At 42.8% G+C, this 25,364-nt stretch overlaps 1 protein-coding gene across 2 annotated transcripts in view; it reads right to left on the bottom strand.

The window, feature by feature from the left end:
• The window catches only part of MACROD2 (mono-ADP ribosylhydrolase 2), a 1,236,128-nt gene extending 1,211,194 nt beyond the window's left edge, over positions 1-24,934 (bottom strand). For both annotated transcript variants that reach the window (XM_038750842.1, XM_038750843.1), the window contains exons 1-2: positions 24,841-24,934; positions 13,807-13,923 (exon numbers count right to left, since the gene is read on the bottom strand). In XM_038750842.1, the coding sequence (XP_038606770.1) occupies positions 13,807-13,923; positions 24,841-24,886 (163 nt within the window). In that variant the 5' untranslated portion in view covers positions 24,887-24,934. The remainder of the gene's footprint in view (positions 1-13,806; positions 13,924-24,840) is intronic.
• Positions 24,935-25,364: the final 430 nt, after the last annotated feature.

The following is a 25,364-nucleotide window of genomic DNA, read 5'->3' as shown; positions in this document are numbered from 1 at the left end:
CCCTACAAGAGTGTATGCTCTTTGAGTGCAGCTTGATTGATTGTCTTTAAAAGCTAATGACTCATCCACTGAGATGGAAAAGTCAACTGGAGGGCTTATGGGTCTGACCCAAATATGATATTTTCTTAATATTCTTATTTATATACTCTTCTATAAAAGAACACATGTTCCAAATAAAGCAAACCAAGTGACCTACTCAGAGTCAACCTCTTAGTCAATGAAGCTTCAAATGTGAGGATATATCACAAAAGAGAATTTCTACCTTAACATGTTCCTATACTGTCACATGTGTATTTACTCAAGTCTAGAAAAAAAACCAAAATAATCACCATTTCAGTTGATGCAGAATTTTATTCATATGAATCACTTCAAACGATCTTTCAAATTGAAAACTGAGCCTAGTTAGCAAATAATTAGCAGTTCTCTGCTGAAGTCTTCTCTGTGATCTGCTTAAACTTTGCACTCCTCTCTTTAGTAATATGACTTTCCACCACCAAAACATTATATACTGTAAATCCTGCACCCCATACCAGCTTACTACATTATGTTTCCAGTAACTTATCTGTCCAACCAGAAGTAAAGCTTAGTGGGCCTTTAAGATAAAGTGGACACCTAGAGTGAGCAAAAAAGTTTTCAGGGGAGATGGATATAAAATAGGGCAGATTTTGTGGCAAATGGGAAATATGTTGAGGAAAACAAAATGACTGAAAGGGTAGCATTATGATTAATCTCTTAGCAGTTTGAAAGTTACAAGATACCTGCTAAGATTCAGATGTAACTTTCTGTTGCAAAATCTAGACTAAGAATATTAAGTTCAGAATGCCTGGTAAGGTAAAACACACAACTCTAGAGGCTTGTGGAGCTGAATGTGAGGGAGAATATTAATTTTTTTTTCATAAAAGAATGTTTGGGAGATGAAAAGTGTCCCCTCTCATTTCAGTTACTTTCTTCTCTGAGGCTGAATTACTTACGGAATGACAGTTCAAACTATTAAATAGGAAGTCTAGCATTTTCCCATTTAGCTACTGAAGTCATGACAATTCAAAAAATATATATATATAACCACCACTAGTGAGGCAATAAACTCAACCCTGGGAAATAGGAGAGGGGGCTTCCCCAAGATGTTCCTAAAATAAAAAATGAAAATCCACAATGATGCCATCACTTAAACTATAATGCAACCAGCATCTAAGATAAAGATGCCTGGAAAAAAAAAGGGAAAAGCTAAGCTCCTAATACATTGCTGACTATCCTCATCAATACTTCAGACAGTAGATAAGATAATTGTTTAACTTGTGCAAGCAGCTAATTAGAGCCCCTTGAGATCTTTATTCCCCTGTCCTTTATCCATACGAATCTCAGAGTGGCCTGGGCACCTACAAGAACCTGATAATTAGAAGCTTATCTGGCCAACTGAGCATTTGAAAAGCGGAGCAGGCCACCTCCACATTAAACAAGCTAATTTTAAAATATAATATGGTGGACAGAGAATGAGGAAAAGAAATTGCAATGTTTTCCAACTCCCCTATTGACCACAAAACCATCATACAGTCTGTCCTGCCTTAATGCAGGGAATAATTAGTCTCTGAAGGACTTCACATTCATAAAAGCTCAAATCGTAACAATGACCGCACTGGACAGAGCACATGCACAAAATTATTTCTCCAATTAAAAGTATTTAATGAGTGCTTGCTGTGTGCAGACTGTACTAAGCACTTACAGGAAGGACAGGAGAGTTCATAAGCATGATCCCTGTCCTAAATGAGTTCATTCTAGCAGGACAGACAGACACTGAAATCACTTAGTGAAGCAGCATGGCCTAGTGGCAAGAGCCCAGGCTTGGGAGTCAGAGGTCATGGGTTCTAATCCCGGCTCTGCCACTTGTCTGCTGTGTGACCTTGGGCAAGTCACTTCAATTCTCTGTGCCTCAGTTACCTCATCTGAAAAATGAGGATTAAGACTGTGCGCCCCAGATGGGACAGGGACTGTGTCCAACTTGATTGCCTAGTATCTATCCCAGAGCTTAGAACAGTGCTTGGCACATAGTAAGCGCTTAAGAAATGCCATGATTATTATAATTATTATTTACAAGTAGGGAAGGGGATGATAATTAGGGAGGATACAGGATGGAAAGGACTGGGAGTTGGATCTGGGTTTGGGATTTTTAGAGTTTAGGTCGAGGAAGTCAAAAAGCAGGTCTGAGGGGAAGGGACAATGTGAGAGGAGTTTAGTTCCCCAACATCACAGCCTCTTCTATCCAGACATAAATGGATTGCTGGAAGAATCAGTCACATTTACCGAGTGCTTACTGTGTGCAGGGCACTGTACTAAGCACTTGAAAACGGTTACCTAATCCTGCCATTGCGTTCTATCCAAAATGAGTAAAGAAAACAAGGATTTTGACAGAAATGTCTGTAGTTTGGCTAAGTAATATCAGGATTACCTACAAATACATATTCATAAGGAGTTAAAGTAAACCACTTTAATCCAAACAAGGGCTTCCAAAATGCTAGCAAAACTGGATTTGAATTAGGGGTCACAACTCAGTTTAGAGATGGTAAGTAAAGAAAATAGAGTAAGTTAGAAAAAGGCAAGCAACACTTGATGCTGTAGTCTTCACATTATACACGCATTTTTTTTTAATGGGCATACCTAACATTCAAACCGCACAACCCTACATGCATGAAGTATTTCCAAATAAAACATGAGAGAATTACATGAATACCATTAAAATCACCTGCTGACTACAGAGTTGCAAAATCATCCCTATGTCAGACACCTTCATCTTTAATATCAATCAATCAACATCATTTGAGTGCTTACTGTATGCAGAGCACTGTACTCAGTGTGAGGAAGAGTACAAGACAATCGAATTGGTAAGCAGATTCCCGGCCCACAGGGAGTTTTTGTCAATATCGTATTCTCCCAACCACTTAGTACAGTGCTCTGCAGACAGTAAGCACTAAATCCGATTGACTGTTTATAAAACAGTGGAGAAGGGCCAGCATTTGTATGAATCACAATGAATTTGATGTTAGAATGTATACTAAAGAGGAATTATATTAACTACCATTTGTTAGGCATGCGACGCTCAACTGACAAACTATACCTAAGCATTCACTTAATATTTTAAAATAGCACTTTAACTTCTTAAATATTTTGAGGAATCCTTAGTCCAAAACATGCACATAATTGAAGACTAATAATTGGATTTCACAGAGTATCTTAATATCCTTCTTGAAATTTCACATGCTATTGCCTACTTCTAGAAATTCTGTCATTTAACACTGTCCAAGGAGGCAGCAACAAAGCTCACAGCTAAATAACCCCCCAAACCAATTCTCTTCTCAGATGGGTCTGTGCCCATAGAATTGAATTTCAATTATAAAAGGATCATCCAAGACACAAAAGGTATAAAATGGCAAGCAAAATTCAGATTCTAGCTGGGACTCCCAATCCACTCTTCACTTTTAATGAGACAACAGCATATAGGAGATGCGAAGACAGTTCTATCTTTAACACTGCCCTTACCTGCTGACAAAAACAAGTTTCAACAATAAGCCTCCACCTCCCTCTTCCTGGAAAACTGACAGCCATGACAGATCAGCTTTAACACGAGATGGGGGGAGAGAAAGAGGTAGTCGAGTTCACAAAGGAGAACAAAAGATCCACACCCAACTGGGGAGAGGAGGTGGGATTCTGGCAGGCCTAGAACCTTCGTTCATCGGTCTGAACTTGACGTTTCTATCTTCCTTAGAAGTCAATCAGCTTTGAGCTCCCATCTGTCCACCACCAAAACTTAGCTATCCAAGAAGGCAGAAATTGGACTAATAGTGCCATCACTCCATACTGTCTGAGAATAACAATAATAACGGTATTTGTTAAGCACTTACTATGTGCCAAACACTGTTCTAAGTGCTGGGATAGACACTGGGTAACCAGGTTGCCCCACGCGGGGCTCACGGCTTTGATCCCCATTTCACTGATGAGGTAACTGAGGCACAGAGAAGTGACGTGACTTGACCAAGGTCACCCAGCAGACAATTGGCGGAGCCGGAATTAGAACCCATGTCCTCCGATTCCCAAGCTCATGCTCTTTCCGCTAAGCCACGCTGCTTCTCTCTCGTACTTCCATGAAGTACGAGACATGCTGAAAGCCCCACTCATGATCCTCATGTGCTGCAAGTCTTGATATATAATATACATGGAAATGAAGAAAGAAGGGACAGGTATCCTGCACAGAGGATATAACCATTGAGGACCTCATACCCAAGTTTTCCCATTGGCAGCTGTAAATCATAATCCCTCCCACTTCCCTCAAAGCTGTCACATTTAAAAGCAAACAGGATCTGGGAGGTCAGCAGAGATCCTGTTCAAACAATCAGTGGTATGTATTGAGAGCTTACTGTGAGCAGAGAGCTTACTGTGTGGGATTGGATAGCATTATCAAGGAGTTTACAATCTAGAGATTAAAAGGTATTTATAGAGAAATTGTTAAAGATGAGATCTAAATCCTATTCCAGTGATCATCTGTATATACAAAACATCTGAAGCAATTGAGAAAATTTATGTTAATTTAGACTACACATCAGGATGGCTGTATCTGCACATAAAAAACCAGATACCTCCAAGTCCCAAAATAAACTACGGCTTCAAATTTTCTTGATATTTCACTTAGCGATTGCTTCTGATCTTCCAAAACAGCCAATGAAGGAATAAGCATATCTCTAGACCTCAACTATGTTGACATTTATGAGGGCAGACCCATGTTTACGTAAATTCCTGACGGGATAGCTCAAGGCCTTCATTTTTGAGATACCCACAGTGAATCAGCTGCAGTGGAGAATAATCCTAACTTTCCTATTACATAACCTAGCCCTCACGGAACTTGATGAAAAAGGTTGTTTAACTTGCAAGGTTTATTACTGCAGAGAGCCCGCTGGGATTTGCCATCAGCGCTGAAGACTTCTGACCTCCATCGTGCAGCTAGGCATTCTGCAAGGGGGTCGGGCCCAGCGGGGAGCTGGAATTAGGCGGGCAGCCAAGAGGGCAGGGGCTAGCAGGGCAGAGTAATCACCTACCAGGTCAAAATGCAATGGCAAAACATCAGCACCGAGCTGCCATCCCTTTGGAAGTAAGCAGGGCCTGCACGCAGGCAGACAAAAACTTCGTGTGTGCTTCCCATTGTGTCGCCTGCTTACTCGTCAGACTGACAACTCAGAGCCAAGAAACAGACACCCTGGCTCGCCCTACTCCAAGCTTCTCAGAAACAGATCCACTCTCTAGGGACAAGGCACCTTACACCACTTTACACTTGCCAAGTTGGGATGCTAACTGCATTGTGTCATTTCACATTTACGTTTGTTTTAAGTCCGAGCTTCTACACTGCAGTATTGGAGCAGTGCATGTTTTATATTTGAACAAAATTCTAACGTGGCTTAAAAAACACGGCTATATGAAAAATCCCAAGCTAGTGCATAGCACAGAGGTAGACACAATAAAGAGCAGTATATTGTTAGGCAAGATATGGGGAAAAAATGGTTATGACCAGACTACATCTCTTCATATGAGCCATATGAAGACACTGAAGTTTATATCAAATTTATGTTGTTTGATTAAAATAGTTTATCAAGCACTCTTGTTTGCCCAAATAAACTAGCAGTGAGATAATCTGCTGGGAAACATAAGATATTTATACATAAAAATATAAAGTCATTCAATTTTCATATCAAAACCCATTCCAATATTAAGGTCACATCTACACACACTAGAAAAAATAAGAACAGGAATATTTTTATATTTAAATCTACTTTAAGCCATCCGAGTCCACTTGGATCAACTGTACACAAAGGATGTGGTAACACAAGGGCCACAGATGGGACTGGAAACCTGTAAAATTTCGGCCACTACGTGGGTTTCCATTATAAGTTTTGACTAGAGTGGGGTTAGAGAATTAGGGAACATTCTTCAGACACCACTTTTCACTTGCCAGGTTATGGTGCTAACTGCATTGTGTTTAAACAGCAAGCCTATTTAAATACAGCACACTGCAAGGTTGGAATATAAAAGTTTGCGGGGAAAAACAAAGCAAGTACAACAATGTCAATCATAGTGAGTCCAGAAATGTGAGTTTTCATCAGCATGCAACCTGCACAGGACAGAATGAAGTAATACACATTAATCACAGGTACACTGTGAAGCTACTATCACCAATGCACAGATGAGGCTATCAGGGAAAAGAGAATTTAATTTTGGGCAGTCAAAAAATGACAGGGTGGATCAGGAAATAGAAATTCATAATTTCCAGTTCAATGGGAAAACTTCTGAATTCATTCTTCCTCAATATAAGGACCAGTAATATCATTTGGGAGAACAGTTGGCTTAGAGCAGTTTGTGTCAACAGCAAATGTCAAATAAAAACTAAAACTTTAAAAAAAACACCCAGCCAACCCACTTTTATCATTTCTAGGAGGCCAGCTCTTTAATTCCATTTTCCCTATAAGAACTGTTAGTGAGAAGAAAGTCAGGTTGTCTGACCTGGCCTTCCTTCAACAGCAACAACAACAACAGCTTCAACTATCATCCCTACACTGATGACACCCAAATCTACATCTCTGCCCCCGCTCTCTCTCCCTCGCTTCAGGCTCGTGTCTCCTCCTGCCTTCAAGACATCTCCATCTGGATGTCTGCCTGCCACCTAGAACTCAGTATGTCCAAGACTGAACTCCTTATCTTCCCTCCCAAACTCTGCCCTCTCCCTGACTATTCCATCACTGTAGACGGCACTACCATCCTTCTCGTCTCACAAGCCCACAACCTTGGTGTCATCCTCGATTCTGCTCTCTCGTTCACCCCTCACATCCAATCCGTCACCAAAACCTGCCGGTCTCACCTCCGCAACAACGCCAAGATCCGCCTTTTCCTCTCCATCCAAACCGCTACCCTGCTGGTTCAATCTCTCATCCTATCCTGACTGGATTACTGCATCAGCCTCCTCTCTGATCTCCCATCCTCCTGTCTCTCCCTGCTTCAGTTTATACTTCACGCCGCTGCCCAGATCATCTTTGTGCACAAATGCTCTGGGCATGTTACTCCCCTCCTCAAAAATCTCCAGTGGCTACCAGTCAACCTACGCATCAGGGAAAAACTCCTCACTCTCGGCTTCAAGGCTGTCCATCCCCTCGCCCCCTCCTACCTCACCTCCCTTCTCTCCTTCTCCAGCCCAGCCCGCACCCTCCGCTCCTCTGCCGCTAACCTCCTCACTGGGCCTCGTTCTTGCCTGTCCCACCGTCGACCCCCGGCCCATGTCCTCCCCTTGGCCTGGAATGCCCTCCCTTCGCACATCCGCCAAGCTCGCTCTCTTCCTCCCTTCAAAGCCCTACTGAGAGCTCACCTCCTCCAGGAGGCCTTCCCAGACTGAGCCCCCTCTTTCCTCTCCCCCCCATGCCCCCTGCCCTACCTCCTTCCCCTCCCCACAGCACCTGTATATATGTTTGTACAGATTTATTACTCTATTTTACTTGTACATATTTACTATTCTATTTATTTTGTTAATGATGTACATCTAGCTTTACTTCTATTTACTCTGATGACTTGACACCTGTCCACATGTTTTGTTGTCTGTCTTCCCCCTCTAGACTGTGAGCCCGTTGTTGGGTAGGGACCGTCTCTATACGTTGCCAACTTGTACTTCCCGAGCACTTAGTACAGTGCTCTGCACACAGTAAGCGCTCAATAAATACGATTGATTGAATGAATGAATGAACAACAACAACAACAGAGAAGCAACATAATCTAGTGGATAAAGCTCAGACTTGGGAGTCAGAAAGACCCGGGTTCTAATCCCAGCTCCACCACTTATCTGCTGTGGGACCTTGAACAAGTCACTTAACTCTCTGTGCCTCAGTTATATCACCTGTAAAATGGGGATTAAGACTGTGAGCCCTATGTGGGGCAGGGACTGTCCCCAACTTGATTAGGCTGTACCTACCCCAGCACTCAGAACAGTGCCTGGCGCATAGTAAGTGCTTAACAAATACCACATGGACTGTGTCCAATCTGTTTAACTTCTATCTACCCCAGTGCTTAATGCAGTGTCTGTCACAGAGTCCCCTCCCCATCGCCCCCCGCCCTACCTCCTTCCCCTCCCCACAGCACTTGTCTATATTTGTACATATTTATTACTCTATTTATTTTATTAATGATGTGCATATAGCTATAATTCTATTTATTCTGACAGCTTTGACACCTGTCTACATGTTTTGTTTTGTTGTCTGTCTCCCCCTTCTAGACTGTGAGCCTGCTGTTGGGTAGGGACTGTCTCTATATGTTGCCGACAGGTACTTCCCAAGTGCTTAGTACAGTGCTCTGCACACAGTGAGCGTTCAATAAATACAATTGAATGAATGAATGAAGTGCTTAATAAATACCATTTTTTAAAAGCAGCAATTACTGAGACTCTGCTGTGTGTGTGGAGACAGCACTGGGCTCTTGCAGAACATCCCAGAGTAAAAGTATCCCTACCCTACAGGAGCTCACAAACTTCTTCTTGTTACTAGAAATCCTTCTTCCCACAGATTCAAAAATGTCTCCCTTAAGGTATCTCTATGGTCTGACAGCTAAACAGGAAAGTCTCCTTTTCATGAAAAAGAGAACTACATCCAAGACTAACTATTCTTTAGAGCAAATAATATCTCCCCTTAAGGCAGGTGAACACACTTTGCGGGGAGAGGAAGGGCATTACAAAAACTCCTTTCTACTTTTCTCTCGTCCTTTTATTTGGCCCTTTTCAGCTTCAGAGCAGGGGCCGTTCCCAGGAAGACTGAGGCAACTTCTTAAACTGGATATCAGCCACTATGCAAGGTTAGCTTGCTTGCTTTCAATAGACATAGCTCCGTATCTGCATTAGTTTAAGTTCATGTTGAAATGCAATTAAATTTAAGGAAATCAAATCACTATGCAATTTATTGCATAATGAGGATCAACCAGAACATTGGATTGTGACGACACACAACACTTGCATTAGAATGTATGGCAAGATCTTTGAAACGGTTTCGTTGCTCAGAAACACACAGCGCTAAAACTTTACAACTAATAACATAGTTGCTTCGCTCCTGGAATTGACAGAAAGCAAAATAATTTTATTACGAACAGCATTCATTGTGGAGCTGTAAGTTTTCTTGCTCAGTTCTCAACCTCTCAACTGTCATACAACTGACAAAACGTGATTGAAATTTTGGCCTCAAAATTGTTCTGAGTAGAATTTTCTCAGCACCGTGCAAATAAATTCTGACTGAATGGCTAAATTCTGTCCCTTCAACTAACATTAAGGCATGTCAGACTTAAAAGCAGTGGTCATACAGAGTGGCATATGGAAAGCACACTGTCCTTTAGAGGAGATCAGTTCCTCATCACCACCTTCTTCCCAATACCTGACATTAGCAATACTGTTAGCATTGTGGGCAGGGATAGTGTCACCTTCCATAGCAACAGTCCTAACAATAATTATGGTATTTGTTAAACGCTTACTGTGTGCCAGGTACTGTTCTAAGCACTGGGGAAGATACAAGATAATCGGGTTGGACACTGTCCCAGTCTCACATAAGGCTCAGAGACTTCATCCCCATTTTACAGAGAAGGGAACTGAGACCCAGAGAAGTGAAGTGACTTGCTCCAGGTAACACAGCAGACAAGTGGTGGAGCAGAAATTAGAACTCATGACCTTCTGACTAGCCCTGAACACAACAGGCACACAGAGTCACTATACACTTTCACTTGTTATCTGTGAATGTCAACAGGACTTTGGCAGTACTAAGTAAATTGATCCCTGCTCCTTCTGCTTTTTCACACTGTGCCAGTTGTAAAGGCTGATCAAACAATCAATCATATTTATTGAGCACTTACTACCTGCAGAGAGCACTACACTAAGCCCTTGGGAGAATACAACAGAGTTGGCAGATGTGCTCCCTGCCCACAATGAGCTTACAGTCTACAGCAATCAGAGTATGTTGGTGTGTGTGGTGACATTTAAGTGTCTATGATTTCCCCAGAACTATCCCAGGCTCTATGCCTTCTCAGCTACCTGAGAGTTTACGAGACTCAATTTCCAGAATCCTATCTGCAACTTCAAAGACTCTTAGCCTGGGTGACCTCTGAATCTACAGATCCAGAAACATTTTAAGCATAAAAGTGTCCTTCCACCTTTTCTCCAGCAAGACACCAAAAGTGAGCAGCCAATTATTCATTTACCATGACATCACAACCATGTATCACGTTCAGCAATCAGATTTCTGTTGGACTCCACTGAAACTTTGGAGACGGGTGTTTTTTCCCCCAATGTTTTCTCTATGATGACTGATGAGGGGCCAGGAGTTTAGCACGACTACTTTCTGATTTTATTCTCCAAAAGGACTCCCAATAAAATGTCTGCCTTTATTTCTCTACTACAGTAGCATTTCAGTGGGGGACAAAAGGATCAGAAAAGTCTTAAACTAATCCACAGGTACTGCAACATTTCTGAAGACCTGGACCAAACAAGGAAATGGGTACATTTAGCATTTGGAATTTTTATTGTCGAGGTATTCTTTTAAATGAAAAAGCTACAATGAAGAGGGATAATAAATTAAAATAAGATGCCTAAAACACATTCAAATAATTCTTCTGAAGAATGCCTGCCAACAATATGGCAAGTGACTAAATTTAGAAATTCTCCGAAAACAGTCTGTGGCCTCTGCCTATTTTTTAAGTCCCATTATAATCGCATTTGTTATTTTGCATTCACAAAGTAGTTCTCTAAGAAGTAGCTCAGTATCAGCATTCAAAGAAAATTAGCTGGTGTCTGTCTGTGTGTGTGTTGGGGGCGGGGGAGGAGAAAGAAGTTCAGTACACATCTCCCAGTCCTCAAGAACGTCCAGTGGTTGCCCATCCACCTCCGCATCAAACAGAAACTCCTTACCATCAGCTTTAAATTAATAAATCAGCTCATACTCTCCTACCCTACCTCCCTGATTTCCTACTATAACCCAGTCCATACATTTGCTCCTCTAAAGCCAACTTATTCACTATAACTACCTCACCACCAGCCCCTTGCCCAGAGCTTACAACAGTGCTTGGCAAATATAGTAAGCTTTTAACAAGTACCATAATTATCCCCCCCATCCACCCATGCCCTGGACTGTGAGCTCACTTTTAGACTGTGAGCCCACTGTTGGGTAGGGACTGTCTCTATATGTTGCCAATTTGTACTTCCCAAGCGCTTAGTACAGTGCTCTGCACATAGTAAGCGCTCAATAAATAAATACGACTGATGATGGACCTTCCTCCCCTTCATATATGACAGACCATCCTTCTCCCAATCTTTAAAGCCTTATTTTTAAAAAATCACATCTCCTTCAAGAGGCCTTCCCCAATTAAGCCCTCTTCTCCCCTACTCCCTCTCCCATCTGTGTTGTCTACATACCTGAAGCTGTACGTTTTAAGCACCGCCCCGTAGCCTTTGGACATATCCATTATTTATATCAATGTCTGTCTCCCTCTTTAGACTGAAAGCTCCTTGTAGTCAAGGAATGAGTCTACCAACTCTGTTGGTACTCTCCCAAGTGCTCTGCACACAGTAACTTAACTTCTCAAAACTATAACTTGTTTTGTTGTCTGTCTCTAAATGTTGCTGACTTGTACTTCCCAAGCGCTTAGTACAGTACTCTGCACACAGGAAGTGCTCAATAAATACGACTGAATGAATAAATACCACTGATTGACAGTACAGTGCTCTGCACATGGTAAGTGCTCAATAAATAACATGAACACACTGGTTGAAGTCTGAGCACAACAGCCCAAGTTTAAATTGTTTCATCCAAAGGTGGTAAACCATTAAATATATGACTGTGTTAGTTTTCCTCTCCAGTACAATAACTGGTGTTTTAATTTTTTTTTAATTGTAGATTGACAGAAATTCTCAAAATGGTATAGAATGTTAAAAAGTGGGGTTTTTTTCCAGTCTTCTGAAAAATAAGAGCAGGACGCCTTAAGTTTAACTAAGTCAGTATAAATAAGATCTTTAAATGGATCTTCAAATGTTCCATTAGATTGTAATCTCCGAGCAGACCCACATCTTAGTCTTGTTACTACTTCATCAACCACTTTAAGCCTCATGCATGTAGGTGTTTTCATTGCTGACTTTTGTTTTATTTAATCATTTGTAGCTAGTTCCTTACTGTCACTACATATTTAGCAATTTGTGCATCCATTAAATTGTGAACTCTTTGAAGGCACGGCTATGTCCTTTACTGCTACTGCCTGTCCTCTTGGCCTAAGGCAGTGATCAGTAGTCGACACTCACCAAATGCTGTTGTTGATGAAACTGAATATACACTTGTAATTCCCCACAAAAACTAATACATGCTCTGCACAAAGCATGCATTTAATAATTGTAAAGGCAGTTATGTAAAACAACCTGACTCTTTGAATTTGTGCCCATGATAAAACCTAGAATTAAAAAAAATCTCCTCTAATAATTTATGGTATTTATTAAGCATTTACCTTATGCTAAAATGTACAAGATGATCACAGTGGACACTAACAGCTCTAGCACTAAAGGAAGAGTGGGCATCTTATTTTAAGGAAATTGGAGTACAGGGAGGTTAAGTAACTTGCCCAAGGTCACACAGCAGGGCAGAGCAGAGCTAAGATTAGACCTTGAGTTTCTTTACTCCAGGCCCTTGCTCTTTCCATTAGCTCACTCTGCCTTCCTATTTATTTATAAAAGATTAGGCAGTAGGTTCGCCACAAATACATTTAGATGACTTACTTGACTGATGATGCCCAAGAAGGGGTATCTATTAAACTCAAGTATAAACTACTGATTACAGAAGAGGCTAAGATAAGATGTTTTGCTTTTGTCTTTACTATTTTTAAAGTTAATAATTATATTATTTGGAGTTTCAAAATAGTAAGCATTTAATGAATTATGAAACGGAAAAAAAATCTACAATTGGGATTTTAGTATTTAAGTGAGAGGACATGTTTTAACTTTTCTACCTTCCAACTTTTTTTCCCCATATATTGAGACTAGAATACGAAATAGTAGTAGAAAATATGCATGCAAAATCTATGCTATTAAGTAAAATGAAAGCATACTAATTATTAAGTAAATCAGACAGAGCATTAGAGAGGTAGTCACCAGTCACACGTGTTAAAATAGTTAAAATACTAAGGTCTTAAGAAAGTGAAATGTTCACGGCTTTATCACCAGTGAAGTACACATGACTAAACACAGAAAATAAGCAGGGTAATGAAATCCTAACAATGTCACATAGAGGATACATTCTCAGTGTCTATAAGAGGTCTACCATATTCCGCAAATTTCAGAAAAGCACTAGAAAACCAATCTACACACTCATCATCATCATCATCATCAATCGTATTTATTGAGCGCTTACTGTGTGCAGAGCAGTGTACTAAGCGCTTGGGAAGTACAAGTTGGCAACACTCGGAAGTTTGCTCTGACCACAGAGTACACTGAGACTGACAAATATGAAGGGATATAATTACCTATTTCTTTTATAAGTCAAGTACAAATTTACAACCAAATTAACCATATATTTTTTTAAATCAGTGGATCAGAAAACTGAAATACAAAAGTAGCCCATATCATACCATTACTGAATTATGATATTTGAACTTTAAATTGAAAAATGTTTTAAGCTAATGGAGATTTGAATAGCATAAAATATATTTTTTTCTACTCTTTGATGTTTTGCCATCATCTGCCCCCTGACAGCCATAGGTACAGTAAATTAAAGAACTTACCATCACTTTGGCCTTTACATTTCATTTCTTCCTTCCAAGACGGAATGTCTTTCAGCTGGACATAGTCCCTCAAATATTCTTTGCGTCTCTCTTCCAAGGTCATCTTCAATAACCGCTCTAAAGGAAATGATAGTGCAAAACTTAAGCCTTTACATTTTAACTTTAGATATTATGTAAGTGTCCCCAAACTTTTACGTAATCTTAAAGAGCCCTTCAATATCAGGAAACTAAAAATATCGATTTCTCCCATTCACTGCATTTATTAGTGGCTATTTTATTTATTTAAAAAAAAATCGGTACTCAGAGCTTTCAAATTTGGAGGATTAAAAAAGCAGTTGGTATTATTCATTTTTTTAAAATACTTGCGAAGCTTAATTACTCTTTCTGTTTAAACTGAAAGTGAAAATCTCATTTGTGTTTTAAAAACTTCAGCAGCACTTCAAGTGGACAAAACAGTAATAAAAGCAAAATGTGAAAAGTATAAAAAGAAACCAATTTTGAATATTTGCAATTCCAATCACGTTGGCACAAAATTTATCCCAACAGTTACAGTCTGTTTTCTGGGTATAAAATTCAGAACCAACCAGGGATGTGAGTTATCCCATGGATGAATCTGAAAGAGCTTTACTTAAAGTACTTGTTTAAACCAGGAAAGGCCCAGAGTTGAATTGTTTTCCAAACTAAAGGAGCGCATAGGGTTGTATTAGCTCAGAACAGCAATGTATGAAACTACTTTTGCAAGAAAGACTGCTCAACTATTTTAACAAATCCTGCCCATATGAATTATCAAAAGACAGTTAATGTGCCCCAAAACTACGGTAAAAGAAGGCAGACTTCTAATATAATTTAATGAATTTGGTTTGAGTAAATTTATACGCTGTCTAGACATGTCAATGAGATTACTCAGCACTACTTAGTTTCACAAGGGTAGTAAAAGCAAAATCTCTTCAATGGGAATAAGATGAGGAGAATAAAAATCTCACTTCTTCAACAATAACTTCATATCGGTAACTCCAAATAATCCTTTCCAATCTATGTGTTAGTGTGCAATCTTTCTCTGAGTACCAAAAACTGCTGCAGTAGGCACCAGGATAACTGCACAGCTCATCACACTTTAGTCAAGATTAAGGAATAGACATATATATTTATATATGGATACACGCGAGCTGCACTTTAGGGGGGAAAGTCCTCAACTCCCAAGTGCTCTCTTATGGAATGATCGTTAAATGCACAACAGCTCATTTACTTCCAGAAAACAGAAATTAACGTGTTGCATGACATCAATAAAGCATTTGTTTGTTTCTTTATAAAATTACAATTAGATTCCCTTCCCCTCGACATAAATGGAAGCTGTAATAGAAAAAAAAATCAATATTTATCAAGAAGTTAAGTGTCTGTTTATCATGTTCTACTCCACTATTAAATGACAACATCCACTTCACCATCACTTGTGTAGATAAGTTACATCAGAAAAAAATTCCCTATGACTAGAAAAATGTTGTAAATAGCTGTTGATGCAAATAAAATCTGAGAACTCAAATAATTTCTATTTTTTCTATTCATTTTGTCATGACTGCCCATATTACGATGTAAAAATTTCATGATAATGATAAAGGCAGAAAAATGTACTTTCAGTGTTCACAACAGGAACTACATTTTATAATCCTTTCAAAAGAATGGCATACTGTGGCTATAAAATAATTACTATTCAAAAAATAGTTTCAAACCTGAGAATTATCAAATGCTTAATAAGTGAATTCCTTTTACTGCCAGATACTAATTTTATTTAGCACCATGACTGCCTACAAGTAACAAATCACAATAATGGGTCACGAGTTGGATGCAATTAAATTTTAAACATTCTTTAAATGTATATCTGATAGATCCACAACACACAGGCCTTGATATGGACCCGTTGTTTTACTAGATCTTTTCTTCCTTTATAATAATGTATTTTGTCAAAATCCCGAAGAGGCAGGTCACAAACCTCTCAATGCTATTATTTGATAAAAACTGCAATAGTATTTAGGGCCTAATTCCCTTTCTTCTCTCTCGGTTTGACCTTCACAGTCAAAGACTCAGAACTGAAATGAAATTTGACAGGTTTTAAGCCAACGGTTGAAAGATTCAACTTTCTACCTTTTAATTCCTTTTGGCAACAAAAAGAGAGTGGAAATCTTTCACTGTTTCTGATTCTTACACTGCTTTTGTAACTATACTTTCTTTACCCTGACATACGGTTCAACTGAACCTTAGTAGTAGTACTGCAGATATTTTCCCAATATTTTGTCAAAAATAAGAAAGAGGAAAAAGACCTAACCCAAGAGTTTTATATTTTTCAGTCCAAAAAGAAATCCAGAAAAGCATATGCATATTTAAAATTACATCTGAAACTGTGGATCACTAGGAGAACCGCAACTTTTGGAGGAAAACTCCAAGACATTGACAGCGATTCGACAATCTTACTCCAAACAACTTCTGTCCAGGAATAAATGTGTGGTGGACTAAGTAAAGAAACACATAAGGATGGAGGGTAAAATACAACATATGCTGCAGAGGTTCAACCACTGTATGTCAAGTGTACAGATGTTTTGCATGTTTGTGTGCAGGCAGGAATTTTACTAGGGACAGCTGTCACCCTTCAGTTCAGGAGAGCCAGAGAGAGGACCAAATCTACAAGGTGATGGCACCCTTCAGTTCAGGACAGACAGAGAGAGGACCAAATCTACAAGGTGGTGGCACTCCTGCCTTTGAAAGGGAGGGGATTTGTGGGGGGGAAGGGGGGGGGAAGGGGAGCATGGAGGGAAGGGGGGATGGAGGGGGGAAAGAAGGGACGGTGGGGGGGAAAGAAGGGACGGAGGGGGGGAAAGAGGGGGCGGAGGGGGGAAAGAGGGGGCGGAGGGGGCAAAGAGGGGGCGGAGGGGGGGAAAGAAGGGGCGGAGGGGGGAAAGAGGGGACGGTGGGGGGGAAAGAAGGGACGGAGGGGGGAAAGAAGGGGCGGAGGGGAGAAAGAAGGGGCGGAGGGGGGAAAGAAGGGGCGGAGGGGGGAAAGGAGGGACGGAGGGGGGAAAGAAGGGACGGAGGGGGGAAAGGAGGGACGGAGGGGGGAAAGGAGGGGCGGAGGGGGGGAAAGGAGGGACGGAGGAGGGGAAAGGAGGGACGGAGGAGGGGAAAGGAGGGACGGAGAGGGGAAAGGAGGGGCGGAGGGGGGGGAAGAAGGGACGGAGGGGGGAAAGAGGGGACGGAGGGGGAAAGAAGGGACGGAGGGGGGAAAGAAGGGACGGAGGGGGGGAAAGAAGGGACGGGGGGAAGAAGGGACGGAGGGGAAAGAAAGGACGAAGACGGGGAAGAAGGGACGGTGGGGGGGAAAGAAGGGACGGAGGAGGAAGAGGGGACGGAGAGGAGAAAGAAGGGACGGAGGGGGGAAAGAAGGGACAGAGGGGGAAGAGGGGACGGAGGGGGGAAAGGAAGGACGGAGGGGGGAAAGGAGGGACGGAGGGGGGAAAGGAGGGGCGGAGGGGGGGGAAAGGAGGGACGGAGGGTGGGAAAGGAGGGACGGGGAGGGGAAAGGAGGGACGGGGAGGGGAAAGGAGGGACGGGGAGGGGAAAGGAGGGACGGAGGGGGGGGAAAAGGGACGGAGGGGGGGAAAGGAGGGATGGAGGGGGGGAAAGGCGGGGCCGGTGGGTTTGGTGGGAAGGAGGGATGGAGGAAGGGAGGAGAAGGGGAGATGAAGAAAAGCGGGGAAGGGAGCGAGGTGGGGAGGGGAGAAAGGGCCGGGGCGGCGAAGGCGGCGGCAGCTGGGCTCCGGCCAGGTGGGCCCCGGCGAGGGCCAGTTGCCGGGGGGCAGGAGGGGGCTACGGCCCGGCTCAGCATGGGAAGGGAAGGGAAGGGACATGGGAAGGAGAACAGGAGCCGCCCCCACTCTCACCCTCTGCTCCAGCCCACCGCCGTCTGCGGGACACACGGGGGGCACAAACACCGGACGGACACACACACACACACACACACACACACACTGAAGCCCCTGCAGGCGAAGGATCAATCAATCAATCATCAATCGTATTTATTGAGCGCTTACTATGTGCAGAGCACTGTACTAAGCGCTTGGGAAGTACAAGTTGGCAACACATAGAGACGGTCCCTACCCAACAGTGGGCTCACAGCCTAAAAGGGGGAGACAGGGGACAAAACCAAGCATGCTAACAAAATAAAATAAATAGAATAGATATGTACAAGTAAAATTGAGTAATAAATACGTACAAACATATATACATATATACAGGTGCTGTGGGGAAGGGAAGGAGGTATGATGAGGGGGATGGAGAGGGGGACGAGGGGGAGAGGAAGGAGGGGGATGAGTGTGGGAAGGCCTCCTGGAGGAGGTGAGCTCTCAGTAGGGCCTTGAAGGGAGGAAGAGAGCGAGCTTGGCGGATGGGCAGAGGGAGGCCATTCCAGGCCCGGAGACTGTGAGCCCACTGTTGGGTAGGGACTGTCTCTATATGTTGCCAATTTGTACTTCCCAAGCGCTTAGTACAGTGCTCTGCACATAGTAAGCGCTCAATAAATACGATTGATGATGATGATGATGATGGCGGGACAGGCGAGAACGAGGCCTAACGGTGAGGAGATTAGCGGCAGAGGAGCGGAGGGATGGAAGGAGGCCTTCCCAGAATGAGCCCCCCTTTTTCCAAGGCTCCTCCTCCCCTCCCCATCGCCCCCCTCCCTCCCTCTCCCTCCCCACAGCACTTGTCTAGACTTGTACATACTTATTACTCTATTTTATTTGTACATACTTATTACTTTGTACTTCCCAAGCGCTTAATAAAGTCCACAGTAAGCGCTCAATAGGTACGATTGAATGAATACTTTATTAATGATAATAATAACAATAATGGTATTTGTTAAGCGCTTGCTATGTGCAAAGCACTGTTCTAAGCGCTGGGGAGGTTACAAGGTGATCAGGTTTCCCCCGGGGGGGCTCACAGTTTTCAGTTTTAATCCCCATTTTACATATGAGGTAAGTGAAGTGACTTGCCCAAAGTCACCCAGCTGACAGTTGGCAGAGGTGGGATTTGAGCGCACTGTTGGGTAGGGACTGTCTCTAATATGTTGCCAACTTGGACTTCCCAAGCGCTTAGTACAGTGCTCTACACACAGTAAGCGCTCAATAAATACGATTGATTGATTGATTGGAACTCATGACCTCTGACTCCAAAGCCCGTTCTCTTTCCACTGAGCCACGCTGCTTCTCTATGATGCGCATGTAGCTATAATTCTATTTATACTGATAATAATAATGATGGCATTTATTAAGCGCTTACTATGTGGTGCTGACACCCTTCTACTTGTTGCGTTGTTGTCTGCCTCTCCCCTTCTCGACTGGGAGCCCGTTGGTGGGTAGGAACCGTCTCTATCTGTGGCCGATTTGGACTTCCCAAGCGCTTAGTCCAGTGCTGTGCACACAGTAAGCGCTCAATAAATACGACTGAATGAATGAATGACTGAATGAATGAATGAGAGGGGGAGGAGGAAGGGGCTGGGGGACACGAGCGGAGAGCGACAGGGTGATAAGCTGATCAGGAGAAATGCACGTGTGTGTGTATATGTATATAATCATTCAATCAATCGTATTTATTGAGCGCTTACTGTGTGCAGAGCACTGTACTAAGCACAGTCTAGAAGGGGGACAACAGACAACAAAACAAGTGGACAGGTGTCAAAACGGGACAACCTGATGACCTTGTATCCCCCAACGCTTAGAACAGTGCTTGGCACATGGTAAGCGCTTAACAAATGCCATCATCATTATTATTAAAACTGTCAGAATAAATAGAATTATAGCTACATGCACATAATTTATATATATACATATTCATTCAATCGTACTGATTGAGTGCTTACTATGTGCAGAGCACTGGACTAAGCGCTTGGGAAGTACAAGTCGCAACATGCAGAGACGGTCCCTACCTAACCACAGGCTCACTGTCTAGAAGGGGGGAGATAGACAACAAAACAAGTAGACGGGTGTCAAAACCGTCAGAATAAATAGAATTAAAGCTCTATGCACATCATTTGTATATATATTCATTCAATCGTATTTATAGAGCGCTTACTGCGTGCAGAGCACTGTACTAAGCGCTTGGGAAGTACAAGTCGACACCAGAGACGGTCCCTACCCAACCACGGGCTCACAGTCTAGAAGGGGGAGACAGACAAGCAGATGGGTGTCAAAACCGTCAGAATAAATAGAATTGTAGCTGTATGCACATAATAATAATGGCATTTGTTAAGCGCTTACTATGTTCCAAACACTGTTCTAAGCGCTGAGGGGATACAAGGTCATAATTATTAATAATGATGGAATTAGTTAAGCGCTTACTATGCGCAAAGCACTGTTCTAAGCGCTGGGGAGGTTACAGGGTGATCAGGTTGTCCCACGGGGGGCTCACAGTCTTAATCCCCATTTTACAGATGAGATAACTGAGGCCCAGAGAAGTGAATAATAATAATAATAATAATAATGATGGCATTTATTAAGCGCTTACTATGTGCAAAGCACTGTTCTAAGCGCTGGGGAGGTTACAAAGTGATCAGGTTGTCCCACGAGGGGTTCACAATTTTAATCCCCATTTTACAGATGAGGGAACTGAGGCACAGAGAAGTGAAGTGACTCGCCCAAAGTCACACAGCTGACAATTGGAGGAGCCGGCATTTGAACCCATGACCTCTGACTCCCAAGCCCGTGCTCTTTCAATTGAGCCACGCTGCTTCATCAGATTATCAGCCACGTGGGGCTCCCGGTCTTCATCCCCATTTTCCAGGTGAGGTAACTGAGGCCCAGAGAATAATAATAATGATGGTATTTGTTAAGCGCTTACTATGTGCCAAGCACTGTTCTAAGCGCTGGGGGAATACAAGGTCATCAGACTGTCCTACGTGGGGTTCCCAGTCTTCATCCCCACTTTCCAGAGGAGGGAACCGAGGCCCAGAGAAGGGACTGGCCCCAAATCACGCAGCTGACAAGCGGCCGAGCCGGAATTAGAACCCACGGCCTCCGACTCCCCAGCCCGGGATCTTGCCACTGAGCCACGCTTCTTCTCCATCATTATTCATTCAATAGTATTGATTGAGCGCTTACTGTGCAGAGCGCTGTACTAAGCGCTTGGGAAGTACAAGTAGGCAACGGATAGAGATGATCCCTACCCAAAGGGCTCACAGTCTAGAACTAAATATATATATTTATATATATATATGTATCCATTTATATCTGTTTTGGACTCACAGTGTAGAACTAGATAAATATATATATTTATATATTATATATATAGATATCCATTGTTGGGTAGGGACCATCTCTATCTGTTGCCAACTTGTACTTCCCAAGCGCTTAGTCCAGTGCTCTGCACACAGTAAGTGCTCAATAAATACATATATGTGCAGAGGGAAAGGGCACTCTATAGGGACAGGGATGTGTGTGTGTGTGTGTGTGTGTGTGTGTGTGTCCCCATTTATATCCGTTTTGGACTCACAGTGTAGAACTAGATAAATATATATATTTATATATTATATATATAGATATCCGCTGTTAGGTAGGGACTGTCTCTATCTGTTGCCAACTTGTACTTCCCAAGCACTTAGTTCAGTGCTCTGCACACAGTAAGTGCTCAAAAAATATATATATGTGTGTGTGCAGAGGGAAAGGGCACTCTATAGGGACATATATATATATATATATATATATATCCGTTGTTGGGCTCACAGTGTAGAACTAGAGAAATATATATATTTATATATATATATATATATATATCCGTTGTTAGGTAGGGACCGTCTCTATCTGTTGCCAACTTGTACTTCCCAAGTGCTTAGTCCAGTACTCTGCACACAGTACGCACTCAATCAATGATTGAATAAACATATATATATATATATATATATATGTATATATATATATATATATACACATGCAGAGGGACAGGGCACTCTACAGGGACAGGGATATATATATCCATTGTTGGGCTCACAGTGTAGAACTACAGATAATATATTAATATATATATATATATACATCCGTTGTTAGGTAGGGACCATCTCTACCTGTTGCCAACTTGTACTTCCCAAGCGCTTAGTCCAGTGCTCCGCACAAAGTAAGCGCTCAGTCAATACGATTGAATGAATATATATATATATATATATTAGTCCAGTGCTCCGCACAAAGTAAGCGCTCAATCAATACGATTGAATGAACACATATATATAAGTCCAGTGCTCTGCACACAGTAAGCCCTCAATCAATACGATTGAATGAACATATATATATTAGTCCAGTGCTCCGCACACAGTAAGTGCTCAATCATCAATACAATTGAATGAACATATCTATATATATTAGTCCAGTGCTTCGCACATAGTAAGCGCTCAATCAATACAATTGAACACACACATATATATATATATTAGTCCAGTGCTCCGCACACAGTATATATATATATACATACATATACATACACAGCATATATATATACATGCAGAGGGACAGGGCACTCTACAGGGACAGGGATATATATATTCGTTGTTGGGCTCACAGTGTAGAACTAGAGATATATATATTAATATATATATATATCCGTTGTTAGGTAGGGACCGTCTCTGTTGCCAACTTGTACTTCCCAAGCGCTTAGTCCAGGGCTCCGCACACAGTACGCACTCAATTAATGCGATTGAATGAATATATATATATATATTAGTCCAGTGCTCCGCACAAAGAGCTCAATCAATACGATTGAATGAACATATATATATATACATTAGTCCAGTGCTCCACACACAGTAAGCGCTCAATCAATACGATTGAATGAACACATATATATATGAGTAGTCCAGTGCTCCGCACACAGTAAGCGCTCAATCAATACGATTGAATGAACACATATATATCTATATATATTAGTCCAGTGGTCCGCACACAGTAAGTGCTCAATCAATATGATTGAATGAACATATCTATATATATTAGTCCGGTGCTCCGCACATAGTAAGTGCTCAATCAATACGATTGAACACACACATATATATTAGTCCAGTGCTCCGCAGTAAGTGCTCAATCAACACACACACACACACACACATATATATATATATCCAGTGCTCCACACACAGTAAGCGCTCAATCAATATGATTGAATGAACATATCTATATCTATCTATATATATATATATATCAGTCCAGTGCTCCGCAAATAGTAAGTGCTCAATCAATACGATTGAACACACATATATATTAGTCCAATGCTCCGCACACAGTAAGTGCTCAATCAACATATATATATATATATTAGTCCAGTGCTCTGCACACAGTAAGCGCTCAATCAATACAATTCAATGAACATATATATATATGTATATCTATATATATTAGTCCAGTGCTCCGCACACAGTAAGCGCTCAATCAATACAACTGAATGAACATATATATATATATATATATATATTAGTCCAGTGTTCCGCACACAGTAAGCGCTCAATCAATACGATTATATATATATCAGTCTAATGCTCCGCACACAGTAAGCTCTCACTATATATATATATATTAGTCCAGTGCTCCACACACAGTAAGCGCTCAATCAATACAACTGAATGAACATATATATATATATATATATATATATAATCAGTCCAGTGCTCCGCTCCCAGTAAGTGCTCAATCAGTATGATTGAATGAACATATATATATATATATATACATATATATATGTATATCAGTCCAGTGCTCCGCTCCCAGTAAGTGCTCAATCAGTATGATTGAATGAACATATATATATATATATATGTATATCAGTCCAGTGCTCCGCTCCCAGTAAGCGCTCAATCAGTATGATTGAATGAACATATATATATATACATATATATGTATATCAGTCCAGAGCTCCGCTCCCAGTAAGCGCTCAATCAGTATGATTGAATGAACATATACATATATACATATATATATGTATATCAGTCCAGTGCTCCGCTCCCAGTAAGCGCTCAATCAGTATGATTGAATGAACATATATATATGTATCTCTATACGTGCAGAGGGCTATATCTATCTATCTATCTATCTCTATACATGCAGAGGGCAGCCCCAGGTAACGGCGGGAGCAGCAGCATGAGCAGCAGCAGCAGCAGCAGGGTCGGAGCATCGGTGAGAGCGGAGGTGGGGGGGTCCAACGGCGGAGGGGGCGTCCGGATTATATCATCATCATCATCAATCGCATGTACTGAGCGCCTACTGTGTGCACAGCACTGTACTAAGCGCTTGGGAAGTCCAAATTGGCAACATCGAGAGACAGTCCCTACCCAACAGTGGGCTCCCAGTCTAAAAGGGGGAGGCGGAGGACAAAACCAAACACGCTAACAAAATCAAATCGATAGGATAGATATGTACAAGTAAAATAAATAAATAAATAGAGAACCATATATCCGTATATGCAGGTGCTGTGGGGAAGGGAAGGAGGTAAGATGGGGGGGGATGGAGAGGGGGACAAGGGGCAGGACCTTTTTAGACTGTGAGCCCACTGTTGGGTAGGGACTGTCTCTCTCTGTTGCCAATTTGGCCTTCCCAAGCGCTTAGTCCGGTGCTCTGCACATAGTAAGCGCTCAATCAATACGATTGATGATGATGATGGGGGTCCAACGGCGGAGGGGCAGGTGGAGGCCCCTGGGCCCCAGCAGTGGCCCCCCCGCCGCCCCGGGCGTCCGGGTTATAGCATCATCATCATCAATCGTATGTACTGAGCGCCTACTGTATGCAGAGCACCGTACTAAGCGCTTGGGAAGTCCAAATTGGCAACATAGAGAGACAGTCCCTACCCAACGGCGGGCTCACAGTCTAAAAGGGGGAGGCGGGGGACAAAACCAAAGACGCTGACAAAATCAAATCGATAGGATAGATATGTACAAGTAAAATAAATAGAGTAATAAATATGCACAACCATATATGCAGGTGCTGAAGGGAAGGAGGTAAGATGGGGGGGGGGGTTGTGTACCTTTCTCGTCCCTCCACACCTTTTTCTTCTTGTTGCTGGGGTACATGGTGCCGTGGGGGGGGTTGGCTTTCAGCTGCAAGTTCCCCAGGCTCGCAGGGAGGCGGGGGGGGGGGGGGGGGGAGGAGGCGGCCAAGTGCGCGCCCCGCCGCGCCCCTCTCCGGCCGGCCGGCCGTCTCTCGCCGTCTGTCTCGTCTGTCTCTCTGCCTGTCTCTGCCTGTCTCTGGGTCTCCGGCTGCGAGCGGGTCGGAGCTGGCCGGCGGGGTGATGGGCGGGCGGGGCGGGGCTGCCCCCCTCCCCCTCCCCGCCCCCGCGGGCCCCGCCCCCGCCGCGCGCCCGCGCCGCCCCCATTGGCCGAGCCGCCCGTCCGTCTCCGCCCCGCCCGCCGGCACTGCGCAGGCGCGGGAGCGCCCCGACGCTGGGGATGCTGGGGAGCGCGGCGGAGGGGAGGGAGCGGAGCGGCCCCGCCTTCCCGGGGGCTGTAGGGGGCGCCCTTTCCCGCCGCCCAGAACGCGCTCGGGGCCCGG

This window comes from Tachyglossus aculeatus, chromosome 9, assembly GCF_015852505.1.
Source record: "Tachyglossus aculeatus isolate mTacAcu1 chromosome 9, mTacAcu1.pri, whole genome shotgun sequence".
NCBI classification, from domain to species: Eukaryota; Metazoa; Chordata; class Mammalia; order Monotremata; family Tachyglossidae; genus Tachyglossus; species Tachyglossus aculeatus.
This window is presented reverse-complemented; position numbering and strand designations above follow the sequence as displayed.